Source organism: Rhinolophus sinicus, chromosome 3 (genome assembly GCF_057876585.1).
Source record: "Rhinolophus sinicus isolate RSI-liver-muscle chromosome 3, RSI-T2T, whole genome shotgun sequence".
NCBI classification, from domain to species: Eukaryota; Metazoa; Chordata; class Mammalia; order Chiroptera; family Rhinolophidae; genus Rhinolophus; species Rhinolophus sinicus.
The window spans coordinates 176,731,334-176,746,096 of record NC_142503.1 but is presented as its reverse complement, the minus strand read 5'-3'; the positions used below and the strand labels follow the sequence as shown (position 1 = coordinate 176,746,096).

Sequence of the window (14,763 nt, the reverse complement as noted above, 5' to 3'; positions counted from 1 at the left end):
GACAGTTGTTAGAAGTTGGGTCTGATAGCATGGGAAGAGTGGTAGAAATGTAGGCAGGGGCTGCAGTTGGAAGCGTCTTGTATGTGTGCTTGTCATACAGTAGGAAGTGGAGAACCACAGTAGCAATTACTAGAGGACAAGAACCAATCATTTATAAAGAAATCTGTTTGGCATATTGTTAGTTGTTATATGGCATATCTCTTATTTAATAGCATAAATGAGTATAAAATGCTCTCTATAACATACCTGGAGCTCCTAAGAGGGAAATGTTTTTTAAAATATGGGTCTATAAAACTTATTTCAAGCCTATTTTCTGGTCCATGGAATGGAAGTTGGGTTGTCCTAGGTCCTGGGAGGTCTTAGTCTTCCATATAATGGTGGTGTGCCGGGTTTTTAGTATCTTTCGAGAGAAGAAAAGGCCCCACTCTAGGCTCCTGTGGAGGGCATGTTGTACTCTGCAGAACTGAAAGAGGAGAGCTGAGTTGATTAAGGGTAATGTCGGCTGATTAGATAATCTGAAAATTAGTCTGATAATGTGCAAATTATCTAAAAGCAGTGTATGATGTCATTGCCTCACTAATAGGAAAGATCTAACAGATGTCATCTTCTGACATCTGTCCTCTAACGTATGGCCCAGGGGCAACGCACACAGCTTTAAGAGACAGTGAAAATTACCTTTGATACAAGTTTAAGAATTTTGGACCACTCTGAAAGGTGCCTGAAAAGGCATAAGTAAAGCTCACCACACAGCTCACCACTTACCCAACCTCCATGCAGGAAATACAGGCTTTGTTACAGAGGAGAGAAAGGAAAACTCAGATATGGGGCTCTGTCAGGAAAAGTGAGCTGCTTCTCTCTTGAGCTGCTTCTCTCTTCCTGAAGAGCAGATTAGGAAACTAACAACGGGTGTTCTTTAGATGGATTATTATTTAACTAAATAGTTTAGAGATTGCAAAGCACAGAAGAACCCGAGGGGTTGCTCTGGCCTTGACAGTAGACTTGGAGTTAATTTCCCAGTCTTGTGGATCATGCACACACTTGACCTAGTGGCTGAGAGAATGACAGTGGAATTGGCCAGGCTAGGGTGGGTATCGTGACTCTGCCACTCTGCTGTCTTCTGTCTGTATAAACGTGGGTCAGTTACTTACACTTCTCTGCTCCTCCGTTGCCTCATCTGTAAAGCAGAGAGAACAGTCAAACTGACCTCGTGGGGTTGCTGTGCGTCTTCAGTGAGATGATGTGGGTGTTTGGCACCATGCCTGCCCACTGTGATGCTGAGATCCCATCTCTGTGCCATTTGGACCAACAGAGCATGTCTGCAACCACAGATGGCTGATCGGAGTCAGGGCCTATCTGCGGCTGTGTGATACTGGGATGCTAACTGCCTGTGGGGGCAGGGGGTGTCTCACTGGCATCAGGCGTGACTATCAGAGCCTGACCTGGCCCTGGCACATCCTTTGCTGAATTTTAGATAATGGGACACCAATCCTTCTACGCAAGCTATACATGAGCATTTATGGAGAACTTGCTGTGCGTGTGCCCACTTGTGGGGCTACGTGTAATTGGGCCTCCAAAAAGACATAACATGTGGTCTCAGCCTTAGCAGAACTTCTGGTTTAATTGGGAAATAAGATGGGTGCGTGAAACCTAGTGAGAGGAATCTGTGGAGTAGAATCTAGCCACATGTGCCATCCCTGTATTTACCATCCTATTTCCCCAGGATCAGGGATCCGCCTGCCATCTGCCTTTCTGTGAGCTTCTTCTTTCCTCTTATATTTTTGGCCTAATTACTGAGAATGTTCAGAATTGAAGAGTTCCATGTCCTGAGAAATGACGATGACAGTCATACTTGCTGACATTCCTTGAATGTGTCAGACACTGAGCTAAGCATGCCACATTTATCTCACTCATTCCTCACAACAACCCTATAAGGTAGGTGCTATGTCCCCCTGGAAGACATATCATGGCACACAGAGACTGAGTGATGTCCCCGTGGCCACAGAGCATGAATGGGAATTTCTCCAGTTCATGTGTCACTTCTTTTCCTGCCTTATCAGAAATAAACTTATTTTGCATCTAGGAGAGAAAAGAGGCAAAGAAATGGTGGAACACCTGTTGGGCAACAGGCAGTTTACGTGTATCATCCCAGGTAGTGTTATGTTACAAGTGCAGGAGGCACATGCTACTGCTCTCATTTTACAGAGTAGGAAACTGAGACTCAGAATAGTTGAGTAACTTGTCTCAAGTCACGCAGTTAGCAAGTTGGGAAGCTGAGATGTGAATTTGCTTGAGTTAGACAGCATTCAATTATGTCAGCACGTTGGAACCCCAAGTGATGGATCTTGGTCTCAGCCAGGGATCTTTGTCTTGGTCCTCCTGCTGTCCCTTGATTTTCACCTATAGACCAATTGTCAAATGCATCATCTTACATAGATGGCATTTTGAGAGAAATGAGTGTGTTAACAGGCACTATCTTAGTTAGCTTGGGCTGCCATGACAAAATACCACAGACTAGGGGGCTTAACAGCAAGACTTATTTGTCACAGTTCTGGAGACTGGAAGTCACAGATAAAGGTGCCAGCAGGGTTGATGTCTGGTGAGGACTCTCTCCTTGTGCTGGAGATGGCTGTCTTCTTGTTGTGTCCTCGCCTGGCCTTTCCTGGGTGCATGTGGGTGAAGAGAGAGAGAAGCAAGCTCTCTGGTATCTTTTTTATAAAGGGCACTAATCGCACCATGAGGGCCCCATCCACATGACCTCATCTAAAGCCAATCACCTCCCAGAGGCTCCATCTCCAATACCATCCCACTGGGATTAGGGATCCAATGCATTTTTGGGGAGACACAATTCACCCTATAGTAGGCACGTTTTGTCTTCCAAACTGACTTTAGTTGTTTGTGATGTTATATGGATTCCACCCACTCATTCCAAGTTGTGTTATACTTTGTAAATGTGTTTTACTATAGAAAAAAAAATCACACATACCACTCTGTTCAATAATTTTCCTTCATTTTTCTCTCTTATTCTGTGTCTCACTGTCTTTCCTAGCTCTTACATCTTTTTGACCTTTTCTTTCTTTTAAAAAAAAAAAAAATAATAATAATAATACTAATAATACTGTACCTAAAGCAAAAATCCTAGGATTCGTCCTTGGCTCTTTGTTTTATTTCACCACCCATGTCAGCTTCCCCCCAAATCTGTCTCCTTTTCTCCGTCTTCTGACCACCACTCGCTCCAGGTTGGATCATTGCAACTTCTTTATTGGTTACCGGTACCTCTTATAGTTCATTCTCCATGGAGTAGCCAAAGTGGTTTTTTTTAAAGTATAAAACAGGTGATGCCGTGCCCTGATCTTACCATGTTATCTCATTTGTGTGTAATCTATACTTCTCACCTTGAGGGCCTGCACGTTTGCTTTTCAGCAGCAACAACATCACTTGGTACCCAGCTGACTGACTTGTCCAGGTTTTCCCAGGACAATGCCAGACCGAAAGTCCTGTGCCCTGGAAACCCCTCAGTGCCACACAAATCCAGACGGTTGACGACCCTGTGGGGGAGCTTGTAAGAAATGTGGAATCTCAGGCCCTTCCCCAGACCTATAAATCCTAATCTGAATATTAAGGAGATCCTTCAAAATTGAGAAGCCCTGTCCTCCAAGGCCTGCCAACCAGTCTGACTTGACGTCTCTTTAGGTGTGTGGTTGTAGGTGCTCAGGGTGGTGTGGGTCACGTGGGCCAGCTAAGAGCCACACGGCCTGCGTTTGGAGCCAGTGTAGCCACTCACTAACATGGGACCTGAGACAAGTCACTTAGCTTCCTTGTGCCTCGAGTACCACCTGTGTAAAACCAGAACATTGATGTGTCTATCTCAGGATTACGTGAAGATTCAATGTGAATTGTATAAAGTGCAGCATTAACAGAAAATGCGTGTGACACAGTGTGACATGACTCTTACGTGTTAAGTTAGATCGAGCCATGGTTCTCAAACTTGAGCACATCAGCATCCCCGGGATGGTTTGTTAACAACACAAATTGCTGGGTCCCACCCCAGAGTTTTAGATTCAGTAGGTCTGGTGTGGGACCCTAGAATTCGTGTTTATAACAAGTTCCTAGGTGAACCACCGCCTTAGAGAAATCCAGCTTTCAAAGACTGGTGTTCAGTCGACTTCCTTTTATTTTATTTATTTATTTATTAAATAATAATAATGATGATAATAATTAATAATAATTGGATGCAGTGAGTCAGGTAACTGGCCAGGAATCAGGCTGCACTGTTAAATCTAAGGGTTAGACTTGGTTTTCATTCTTTCCCAAAGGTTCCATTCTTCCTGGGGCAAACGTCTCTGTGGCTCCCAGCGCCTGCTTCCTGGCTTGCTTTCTGGGTGTGTCCCCCATCCTGGCCCTCCTCTGGGCTGGGCTGTCTTTTGGCTTTGTGGTGCCTTGAGGCAGGCCTGATCCTCAGGTCTGAGGCATGAGGGCTCATCCTTTTCCTTTTCCTGAATACTGCTTTTCAGTCTGAAGGAGACAGAGAACGCTGGTCCGTTGTGGACTGATGGGGGTGACATACCTGAGTCTTGTGGTAGTGGAGGTGAGGACAGGTGGAGAGGGCTAGGTTGGGCAAGACAGGAAGGGGGCTTCCTGAATTCTAACAGCACAATAACAATATCCTGACAACGTACATGGACAAAGCGTATCCAGCTTTAAAGCACTGAAATGTCCTACAATTCTCTGAGGGGAATGACACCACTTCATTCAGAGCCCTGTTGACATAGTTGCTCTCACATTAACCGTTTCCCCCTCAGTGACTCATTTGGTGGTAATAATAACTTGCTACGCCAGGGCATGAACTGACCCACATGACCTTCCACTGGAAAATTGAAACCCCTCCTTGTGCGTTCCCTAATCAGCACTGAGAAGCGTAATCAGTTTTGCTTGGTCTTGTTCGCGCTTTTCTGAAGCATCATTGACAGACCCGGTGTTGATGGCCTAAGGCTGGAGTGCAAAGGGCATTACTGACGGGTCATGTGACTGTCTAGCCCCAGAACTGGTGATGTGGTGTCCAAACTCCAGCAAATTGCAACTCTAACCAAATACATCTGTCAAGATAGAGACATCAGTGTGAGCAGAAAAGTCTGTTTGTGCAGCACAGCGTTTCGGAGTAAATATTCTGAAAGCATGTGTCCAACGGTATGAGTTGTGTGTTTCATAAAGAAGGAGGAAAAGAAGGTAGGTGCAAGAAAGGGTGGGATGACACATCATATTTTTAAATTTTTATGAAGATTCTCTAGCCACAAAAGCACACAATAAGACATAGCTTGTTTTCTCACTGGCTGTTGCAGGGCTCCTGACAAGAAAATGGGGTTCAAGGGGCTCTGGGGCCAGTGGAGTCTGGGACTTCTTAATTCCTTCCATCCTGGTTTTCCAAGACGTGCCTAAGGGAGAGGATTCCTGCAGGAGGGCAGGCGCACTGGCTTTCTTCACTGCAGCTTTAGTCTCTCCAATGGGCCCCCCATTATTCCTACTCCCCGCTTTCTGTCCCTGTTATGAATGGAATTGATGCTGGCAGTGCCTTAGAATGGTCACTCAGTACTTGGGGAACCCTTTGCATCCACTCAATTCCTAGTCTTTGACTTTCCTTTGCCTGGCACATATTCCTCCCCACCCCCACCCCAAAGCCTCTGTGAAGATGTGTCCATTCTTTCATGAAGTATTTATTGTCAGCTCTGTGTCAATCATGGTGCCAGGGGCTGGGGATTCAGAGATGAAAGATGCTCCTCCTGCCCTCAGGGGGCTCACAGCTAACGGGAAGAGACACCTACACAAATATAAAACAATGATGAAAGGCTGAGTTCCTCTGGGTTTGGAAAACTTTGCTTTTCTGTCTCTTCTTTCACCCTATTATAATCCTTACTAATAGGCCTAAAAAGGACCTTAAGATGTCATGTAGCATATTCTCTTGCGTCTGGATAGGCGGCACTCAAACAACCCTGGGTCTGGGGAGACCTCCCCAGGTGCAAAGGCCCTTCGGAGAAGCCTGCTCCTTTGACCAGGCCTTTAACTGTTGAACTGCCTTCATTTCTAGCTTTCTTCTGGCCTGTGCTGCCATTTCAGCTCCTTCCATCTCACGTTATCCTTGACAATACGGAGCGTGGCGATTTAGCTCCTTCCATAAACTCGGAAACATGAAAACAGCCCTCAGCCTTCCCTTCCGCAGGCAGACTCATCTCAGTGGTGCCTGGAATCGTTCTGCGTTAGCGACCCCCCCCCTTATCGTACATCCACATTGCCCTCAGTGACAGCTGGCAAAATGGCTGACGAGAAAGACCGAATTCTCGGCCACCGAGGACTCTGCTGGCCTAACAGTCATGCGGTGCGTGGACCCTGATGTCCATTTCCCCGCCCAGCTCCCCGATTTCCCTGCCTTTCCACATTCAGGAAGGAAGGCATCATTTGTCTTTCTCCTGGAGCCCGGGGGCAGGGCCTGAGTTGCTGTTAGGTGGCCAAGAAGAAGCAGCCTGAATGGAGTCCAGCATTTTTAGTCCTTGGAGCTGTGGGATTTATTTTTTCATCCGTTCTAGGGAAGCAATGAAAAAAGGTGTCAGGCCGTGGGGATAATTTATATGAGTAAACACGTAAGGAATAGAGTGAGCAAGAGCATGAGAATTAAGGCCATTTATCCAGGCTCTGAGGTTCTGTTTGCCCTCTGGTCCAGCCTTCCTCACAGTCTTTATCTCGCCACTTTAACCCTTTCCTCGCTGTACTCCACATGGGCCCGACGCAGATCTCTTCACAGCTGCCTTCTCTACCCCAGCCTTCCGCTGCCTCCCCCTCCCCCGCCCCTATCCCTCATTAAAGGTTGGGCAGAAGGTAGCAGGATGTGGCAGTGGCCTCCAGCTGAGGCCTGCTCACTGATTCTGAAGGGAAGGCACGTTGGCTTACACCCTCCCTCTTTACCCTCCGGGTCTCCGAAGCTTCCTCCTCTAGCCTGGCCTGTCTAATATGTCCTGTGTGGCCAACCTGGGGCTGCCTTTCTGCTTTCCCTCTCTTCCTGTCCCCCTTTTTACTCCATCTTGTGAAACTGTGCTCTGCACAGCCAAGTGCACCGAGCTAGGATGCTTTACACTTGAGAGATGAAGTAATAACAGGTGGCAAGACCAGAGGCTGCTGGAGCCCCTGATTCCAGTTGCCATGGAAACATGTCAGACCTGTGGAGGGATGGGAACTGTCAGCCGTGGAGGGTGGTGGGGGGACAAGGGAGAAGGGCGAGGAGAGGCACATCTCCTGGAGCGTTCTTCTCGCTGCTCCCAGACTCCCCAAGGGCTGCACACCCCACCGGCAGGCCCTCGGAGAGCCGCTGCTGGACTGGGTCTGGGTCAGGGCTGGGTGATGGACACAGCTTGGCCACGTGTTTGTACACACCAGGCCCTGGCAGGCGGTCTGAGCGTCTGCTCAGGATGTGAAATCACGCTTTTGTGGATGTGCCATGGAGGAGCCTACACCTCTGGCTTGCTTCCTGTTTCCCTAGGACACTTGGGACAAAGCTCTGGTCTCGCAAGACGCAGATGAGGGGCTGTTGCTGGTGGTCAGACTGTCTCTGCCATTCATTTTTTTCACGAGTGGCAGGCCCTTCGCAGCAGAGATCAGACTGAAAAGGAGAAAGACAGCTCTGTCTGGGTGGTAGTTTTATGGAAGATTTGGGGCCTTGTTTGCCATAGACACGTGGCCTGATTGAAATAAAAAATCATATAGCGTGCACTTTCCAGAATGACTGCCCACCCTTTACTGAGTGTGATGGTGGGACTATTTGGGGGTGGGCTTTCCTTTTTTTTGGCTTGATTTATATGAATGCTCCCTCCCACCTTCTGTTATTATTTCATTTAATTTGTTTTTTGAACTTTTTCATGGACTTCATTCCTGATTTCCGTTTTCCAGGTAAATCCCTAAATTCTTAAGGCTCACTTTATTTTCTCAGCAGCTTCCTTGTATCTCTTATATGATCTCAGCCCATGAACTTTAATCAACAGGAAACCAAATCCATCATTGTGGGCACTACCACCAAGATACCACTCAGGCTTTCGCCCTCCCCATCATCGTATTCTATAAAGCAGGACTCAATTTCCCATAAGCAGGAGCAGAATCTCTATTTAAATCCCACTTGCAAGGTCTGGGCGAGCTTCCTATTTATAGTAAAATCCTTTTTATAATGATCTCATATATGGTACCAGGAAATTGCTCAAAGCTGGGTCAGGCCATAGGCCAATAAAGCCATGGTGTGAGCTTTACTTAAAAAAAATATTCCTCCGTGAGCCTCTGGAATTCTCTGGAGAAGTGTTTTCACAGAGTATATGACAATAAACAGGGTCACCCGGGATGGGTCACTATGGTAGGGACATTAAATTTAAGTTCAAAGGGAATTTCCGCTTTTATCAGGCCAACCTCAATAATTTTTATTGCCTTGGACTTCCTACATAACGTATTAGGTGAATCAAGCTGACTCTAAAGAGATTTATGAAATATTGTAGATGCAAGGTATGGCCAGAAAGTGTTTGCCTCTGGACTTCCCAGAGACAGAGAAGTGTGATTACAGGCTGTGAGTCTCTGGAGACACAGACAACCTGAGGTGAATCCTGCCTCCTCCACTTCGTAACGGGGGCCTGGAGCCAACCCCTTAATCTCTTTGGACTCCAGTTACCTCATCTGTCAAATAATCCCTACTTCACAAAATTTTTGTAAGAATGAAGTAACGTATGTAAAGCATCCAGTGTAAGATCCGTCGCAGTTTTGTACTGTAATGAAATAAAAGTCTGCTGCTTTTGCTTCTCAGAAAGCAGTTGAACAAGTGGGAGGCTGAGTGGGTAGGTGCAGCCTGGTGTCCCCTTCTCAGGAGACAATGAAGCATCGTCTTACATACTTTTCTTGTATGCTTGTGTACAGGGTGGTGCTTCTCCTACCATAGCAGGGACACAGTGTCGTTCTTCCGCAGCACAGGGCCCTCAGCCCCCCACCCTGGTGTACTCTGGGACTTAGACAGGACACCGGGCCAGATGACTGACCAATCCATTTGCACATGGACCAGCTCTGCTGTCTGAGGACGAGGGAAATAAACCAGGCAGTGAATGATGTTCAGAGCAACAGATAACTCTGCCCCAGGGAAAGCAAACACAGTACTCTGTCCCCGCCAGGAAGAGGTCCCAGGGGTATCACTGTGCTGCCGACTTACTTCTCTGCCATCCTTTTCTGAGCCATTCGTCCCACATTGTTGTTAACCATTTCCTGTGTGGAGGGCACGTAGGTGTTCCAAAGATGATTAGATGTGGCCCCTGACCCGAAGGAGTAGATCATTTAACGTGGGGAGATGAGGCAGGTGTACACACGCATGAACAAGAGAAGCATCGTAGAAGTGATGGCAGCAGAGTGCCCTCCCCAAAGGCTGGTCATTTCTGGCTGGGGAATTGGGAGTGCTGCGTGGGAGAACTCTCACCCTGAAACCAATCCTAAATACCAAAAAGTGTGTGAGAACCAGATGCAAAGGCTATTGATTAGTCTATCCCATGCCATTTTACCAAGATGGAAGAAAGCTTTGAGCTCATGTTCATGAGAAGAGAGCCGGAACTGAAGCTAAAAGGATTTCACTGGAAATGAAGCATAACTGTTCACAATCACTTCCTATACTGGGTCATTGCTCCGTTCAAATGGCCCCTCCCCCCGCCCACTCTTGGCATGTCACAAGCGCACACACCAGGGCCTACAAGCTTTTAGCACCTTCTTCACCCCTTTGGCCAGGCACTTTGTATGGCCAACAACCCAAATAATGGCCAACAACCCAAATAACCAACACAAATAATGTGGGGACCCTGCTCTGATTCAGTCTTCTCAGAAACTTCTCTTCCTCAGATGAATTAAATTCTGTTCCTTCGGTCTTTTTACGTGAGATCAATTTCTCCATCACCATCTGCTTTGCTCTGATAGATCGTTTCTGAACTTTTCATTTCTTGCAGTATTGGAGTCCCTAATTCAATGGGGTGTTCTACCAATGGTTTCTTGGTGGCAAAACTGTAAGCAGCACCAGAATTACCTGGGAGTTCTTATACTCTATATATTCTCCCCCCCCCCTTCCACCTCCCCCACTCCACTCTGGTTCAAGCCATTGTTTCTCAGTCTAGTTGAGTAGGACACAGTTCCCTGGCCCATTGGTATTATGGTATTGGTATTATGAGCCTTGTGCTCCCCCCTCCCGCTGGCTGCTGGCCACTCACGCTGGGCACTGGCCGCTCATGGCAGCACAAGGTAGTCTGCGGCAGCACACAGCAGCCCAGCTCCAGCTGTCATTCACAGTCTTAGATGTAGAGGGTGCAGCTCACTGGCCAATGTGGGAATCAAACCGGCGACCTTGGCGTCAGGAGCACGGCGCTCCAACCACTTGAGCCACTGGGCCGGCCCCTATAGTCTAGTTTTTCATCGCCATAAATCACAAGGGATTCAGTGGGTTGGAGAAAACCAGATTCTTTCATTGAAAGGGGAGAAAAATCTGACATAATAGGAAGTCCCTAAGAGAATAGGAAAGAGACAAATGATGAGATGGGGTCTTCTAAGAGTTTTAGTGAGATGATATACGTGGGATTCTTTGATTGTCATGCAGTAAGCTACCCAAGTTGTGACTGGCATTTTATATCTAGTTCATATCGATCATGCAACTTAGCTTTGGTTTATATTCCTCTCCTAAATTTAATATAACCCACTTCTTCATGTTCACTTTTTGATTGATTGCCATGATGGTCTCTTAATGAGGAAACCCTGAGTTTATTTGCCTCAGAGATGTGCTTGGATTTTCTTAAGAGAGTTCTAAAAGTGGTTAAGATGGCAATTGAGAGAGAAGGAAGAAAGGGGCTTCCTTCTGGATTTGGGTAATGAGAATTTTATAAGCAGAGTAAAATTTTTGCGGAAGTACTGATTTTTGGCGATTATTTGCAAAAATCTGTATGACATGCAGCTATCTTTGAGATGCAGTGACTGATGAAGAAAAACCCACACTCAACAGGCCACAGGGTATGCCCAGCTCCTCTGTCTGTCCCCAAACAGCCAACACTTTTCTTGCAGAGATTTGTCTGCCTCTCTGAAGATGAAAATCAATGACTTAGAAACTGATTAAACAATTCAAATAGCAACTGATAAATGGATTAACCCTCTATAATGTAATTCTGCAAGCTTTTGTCTTCTGCCTTTCCCAGGTAAGTTTTTCTATTCCTGGAGGCAAAACAGAGGCATGGAGGAAGTGAAGACCAGAGGGAATCATATTAAAGTGGGTGAATCCGTTTATCACTTACTGTCTGGATGGTATTTCTGCTCACATATCTGTTTCCTTTTACAGATTTGTACCCTACGGGATCCTGATTAATGTTAGCCAGTGAATAATGAAAGATAGCAGCAGACATTGGGTATAGTGAGGAGGAAGATGCCCCCCGTGGTTTAGACTGATCCTATAAAGGGAGAGACTTTTCTTCTTAGTCACAAACAGGAAGTGTACTGTGACAAAGAAATGTCCACAGTAGGGATAGAAAAACAGAGGAAAATGGAGGTGTTTCTCCCCAGACAAAGAACCTGTCCAAGGCTTTACACCCAGCCCGTAGAAACTGAGAATGATTTTTGTGCTCAAGGACATGTGCGGTTCTCACAAGGTTGTGTTTTTAAGATCATGTCCCCAAATTTTTCTTTGCCTTTCCTTCCATCTTGTATGACTTATGAAGGGCCTAAACCTCAAGATATGCTCACTAATTCACTTTTCAGTCCATCTCTGGCCTGAGGTTCAGTGAAATGTCCAGTCTGATTCTAGGCACTTGGGGTCTACTGATTCACTAGTCCTGCATGCTTTCCATGACCGCAAGTCTAGACTGTAGGGGGATGTGTCTGAATAAGAGTGGACACCTGCAGATCTGCCAAGATGTGCATCTGATTCCCCAAGAGCATCTTCAGTGACCTTTCTAGAAATGAGCACCCATCAGTGAATGCTTCTTTATTTTCCTTTTCAGGGACAGGAGGAATATCTCCTAAACAAGAATATCTTTCCTATGGGCAAGACCTAGGCATTGACCATCCTCTCTCTAGTCACACTACAGTTTATAATTGCCATAGGATATTTGGGGCCTTGGCCCTGAAGGCTGGTTGTTCAGGGATGAGTAAAGTTCACTTGACTAGTAGGCTGGATGCTTTGATCTTCCAGGGATGTAATCAGAGGAGCAGGGTTATTTCTATAAAAACACAGAGCTGGGAAATGCTGCAAAAATCAAACTAAAGTCTGCGTGGCTTGTAAGATATTACTAGTAAAAAGTACTGTTGAACCGAAGAGGGTCAAAAAGAAAACAGCCCAAGTTAACAACTTGGTTATAACAAAAACCTCAGATTCTAGATTTCATATGCTTCCTGGAGCAGATTCTGCTACACTGTAGGACAAGGGCCAGTAGGAATTTATTGTAACCTAAAACTCGATTTTTAAAAATATGTTTCTACAGCCCAGAAAGGACCGGATGGGACAGTCATTCCCAATAACTACTGCGACTTCTGCTTGGGGGGTTCTAACATGAATAAGAAGAGTGGGCGGCCTGAAGAGCTCGTGTCCTGTGCAGACTGTGGACGCTCTGGTGAGTGTGGCCCCTTCTTGCATCTGTTCCCATAGACCAGGAACTCTTCCACTCGCATTTCTCTGCCATCTTGTGTGGGGGGTTGAAGGGTGGACCGGAGAAGTGGTGGTGGTGGTGGTGGTGGTGGTGGTGGTGGTGGTGGTGGTGATTTCAAAAGGAGAGGAGTTTTCCAGTCATTTGACATTTTCTTCTTTGGATTGTAAGAACCAAAAGTTATACCCTGGGATCCAGGGAAGAGGGAAAGTAGAAGTTTTTGACTTGTGTTTGGCCTCTTCATGAAGTGGATATTTCTTTGTGTGTGTTGTTGTGGATGATAGTGAGATAGTGTGGAAACACCTGGAGACATAAGCAACATGCTTCCTTGTATTTGGTGATGTGCATGTAACAAAAAGATGTGTTTGTTTTGTGTAAGTGCCTGGGTCAAACCGGAAGTGTATGGAGACATGAATATTGGGGGAGCAGCCACATCTTGAATTGTCGGAGTCAGAGACCCCTGGGCTCCTGGGTAGTTGCATAAATACCATGTCCATTGGCCACTCATCCCATTTTCTCATACGGAACAATCCAGAGAGACCCCAATAGATTAAGGAGGCAAAAGGCAGATGTTCTTAGGGCTAATGTGGAGTTGACTGGGCATGTTTTGAAATTTCCATCTTTAACCTATCCAAAAACTAAAATAACAAAAAGAGACTTTGATCTTGTGCTTTTATTCTTAAAATGAATTCAGGTTTTCAAGTTTTGTTAAGCTGTTGTTTTGTTTTTCAGTTCTAACCAAACCATTACTTTTGGCTGGTTGTGGTTGGTTGGTAGTACCTATTTTTCATACTGCTTTATGTCATAACTAGGCCAAAGAGAGATTTCAGACTCATCTTTAGTCTTATCAGTTGCTGACTAGTTGGTGAAATACAGTTCAACTGGGTGGTTAGTTCCAACAGTGAGGAGTCATTGCTCCTTTCCACACTTCTCCCCAGTGTCTTTTCTACTCCTAGTCCCAAGAGAAGGACTGAGATGACCACAGCTGGGTTTACTGTAGCAACTCGGTTGTTCCTTTGCTTTGTCCGTAAACATTAGCTTTAGACCTTTTATATTTGGCTTTTGGGTTGTTTAGGGTTCAAGACTGACCTGAGTAGCAAATCCGTAAGTAAAAAGGACTGGTTTCCATTGCACACAGCTCTCAACATTTAATGCTTAAGGACCCTGACAGGGTGGCCCATCTGTGCAATTCCGTCAATTCATTTACTCTCCAAACATGGTATGAATGTTGAACTTCTTACTCTGCTGGTGCTAGCTCAGAAAAGAGGGCCCATGTGATAATGGGCCCTGGGTTTTAGATACTTAAAAAGAAAATGAAACAAATGAACTGCAATTCAGTGTTTTTAAAAAGTGAACAATCAGATAAAATCTCTGCCTCCAGAAACAAAGTCACTTGGCAGAATGATACTCGAGGCAGAATGATACTGGACTTCTGTGGGTCTGTGCATTAGAGAGGGCAGCTTCACAATTATCATTACAGATGGCTGTAACTTTCCCTCTTCCTTTTCTACAAAAGATGGGGTACTTGAATCTGATACATCCATGGGGGACCAGAAGTGGGCAGTTGGTGTTTTCTATCCGAAGCCTCTCTCTTCACAGCTTTTACACGTCATTTTATTCCCAGGATCGGTCTGCTATGGGATTCAGGGGGCTATTTTATACCAGTGTAGGTGGTCTTATTGCATTAGCCACGGATTAATTTTGGTGGATAATTTAGTCAAGGTCTGACCCTGATGTTCCTGAAATAGTTGATACCTTGGGAATAAACAAGTGGCATTAGCCCATGGGATGTGCTTGTTAAGGCAGGTGGGCGAGTACTTCTCTAGGGCCTCCCTGGAATCCTTACTCAGAAGAGCGATCTTTCCCTTTCCATCTACCCTACTACCTCTGTTTCCTGGGAGAAAATGATATTGACACCATAAATGGCCTCATTTGGGGTAATCCAGGGACCCATTTAGAAGGTAAAAAGTTTAAACCTGAGCTTTACAAATTTCAGGATACTGTATTTTCTTAGGCTTTTAACCCCCATTTCTCACTTTCTTAGTACTCTGAGTTAGATTTAACAATTTTGGACTTTCTGGGATAACTAAGACCTGGG

The 14,763-nt window shown here is 45.7% G+C and overlaps 1 protein-coding gene across 2 annotated transcripts in view; it reads left to right on the top strand.

The window, feature by feature from the left end:
- The window catches only part of DPF3 (double PHD fingers 3), a 255,312-nt gene that overhangs the window by 183,624 nt on the left and 56,925 nt on the right, over nt 1-14,763 (top strand). For both annotated transcript variants that reach the window (XR_012494614.2, XM_019733356.3), the window contains exon 8: nt 12,504-12,632. Coding sequence is in view for 1 of the 2 variants with exons in the window: in XM_019733356.3 (XP_019588915.1) it covers nt 12,504-12,632 (129 nt within the window). In the remaining variant the exon portion in view is untranslated. The remainder of the gene's footprint in view (nt 1-12,503; nt 12,633-14,763) is intronic.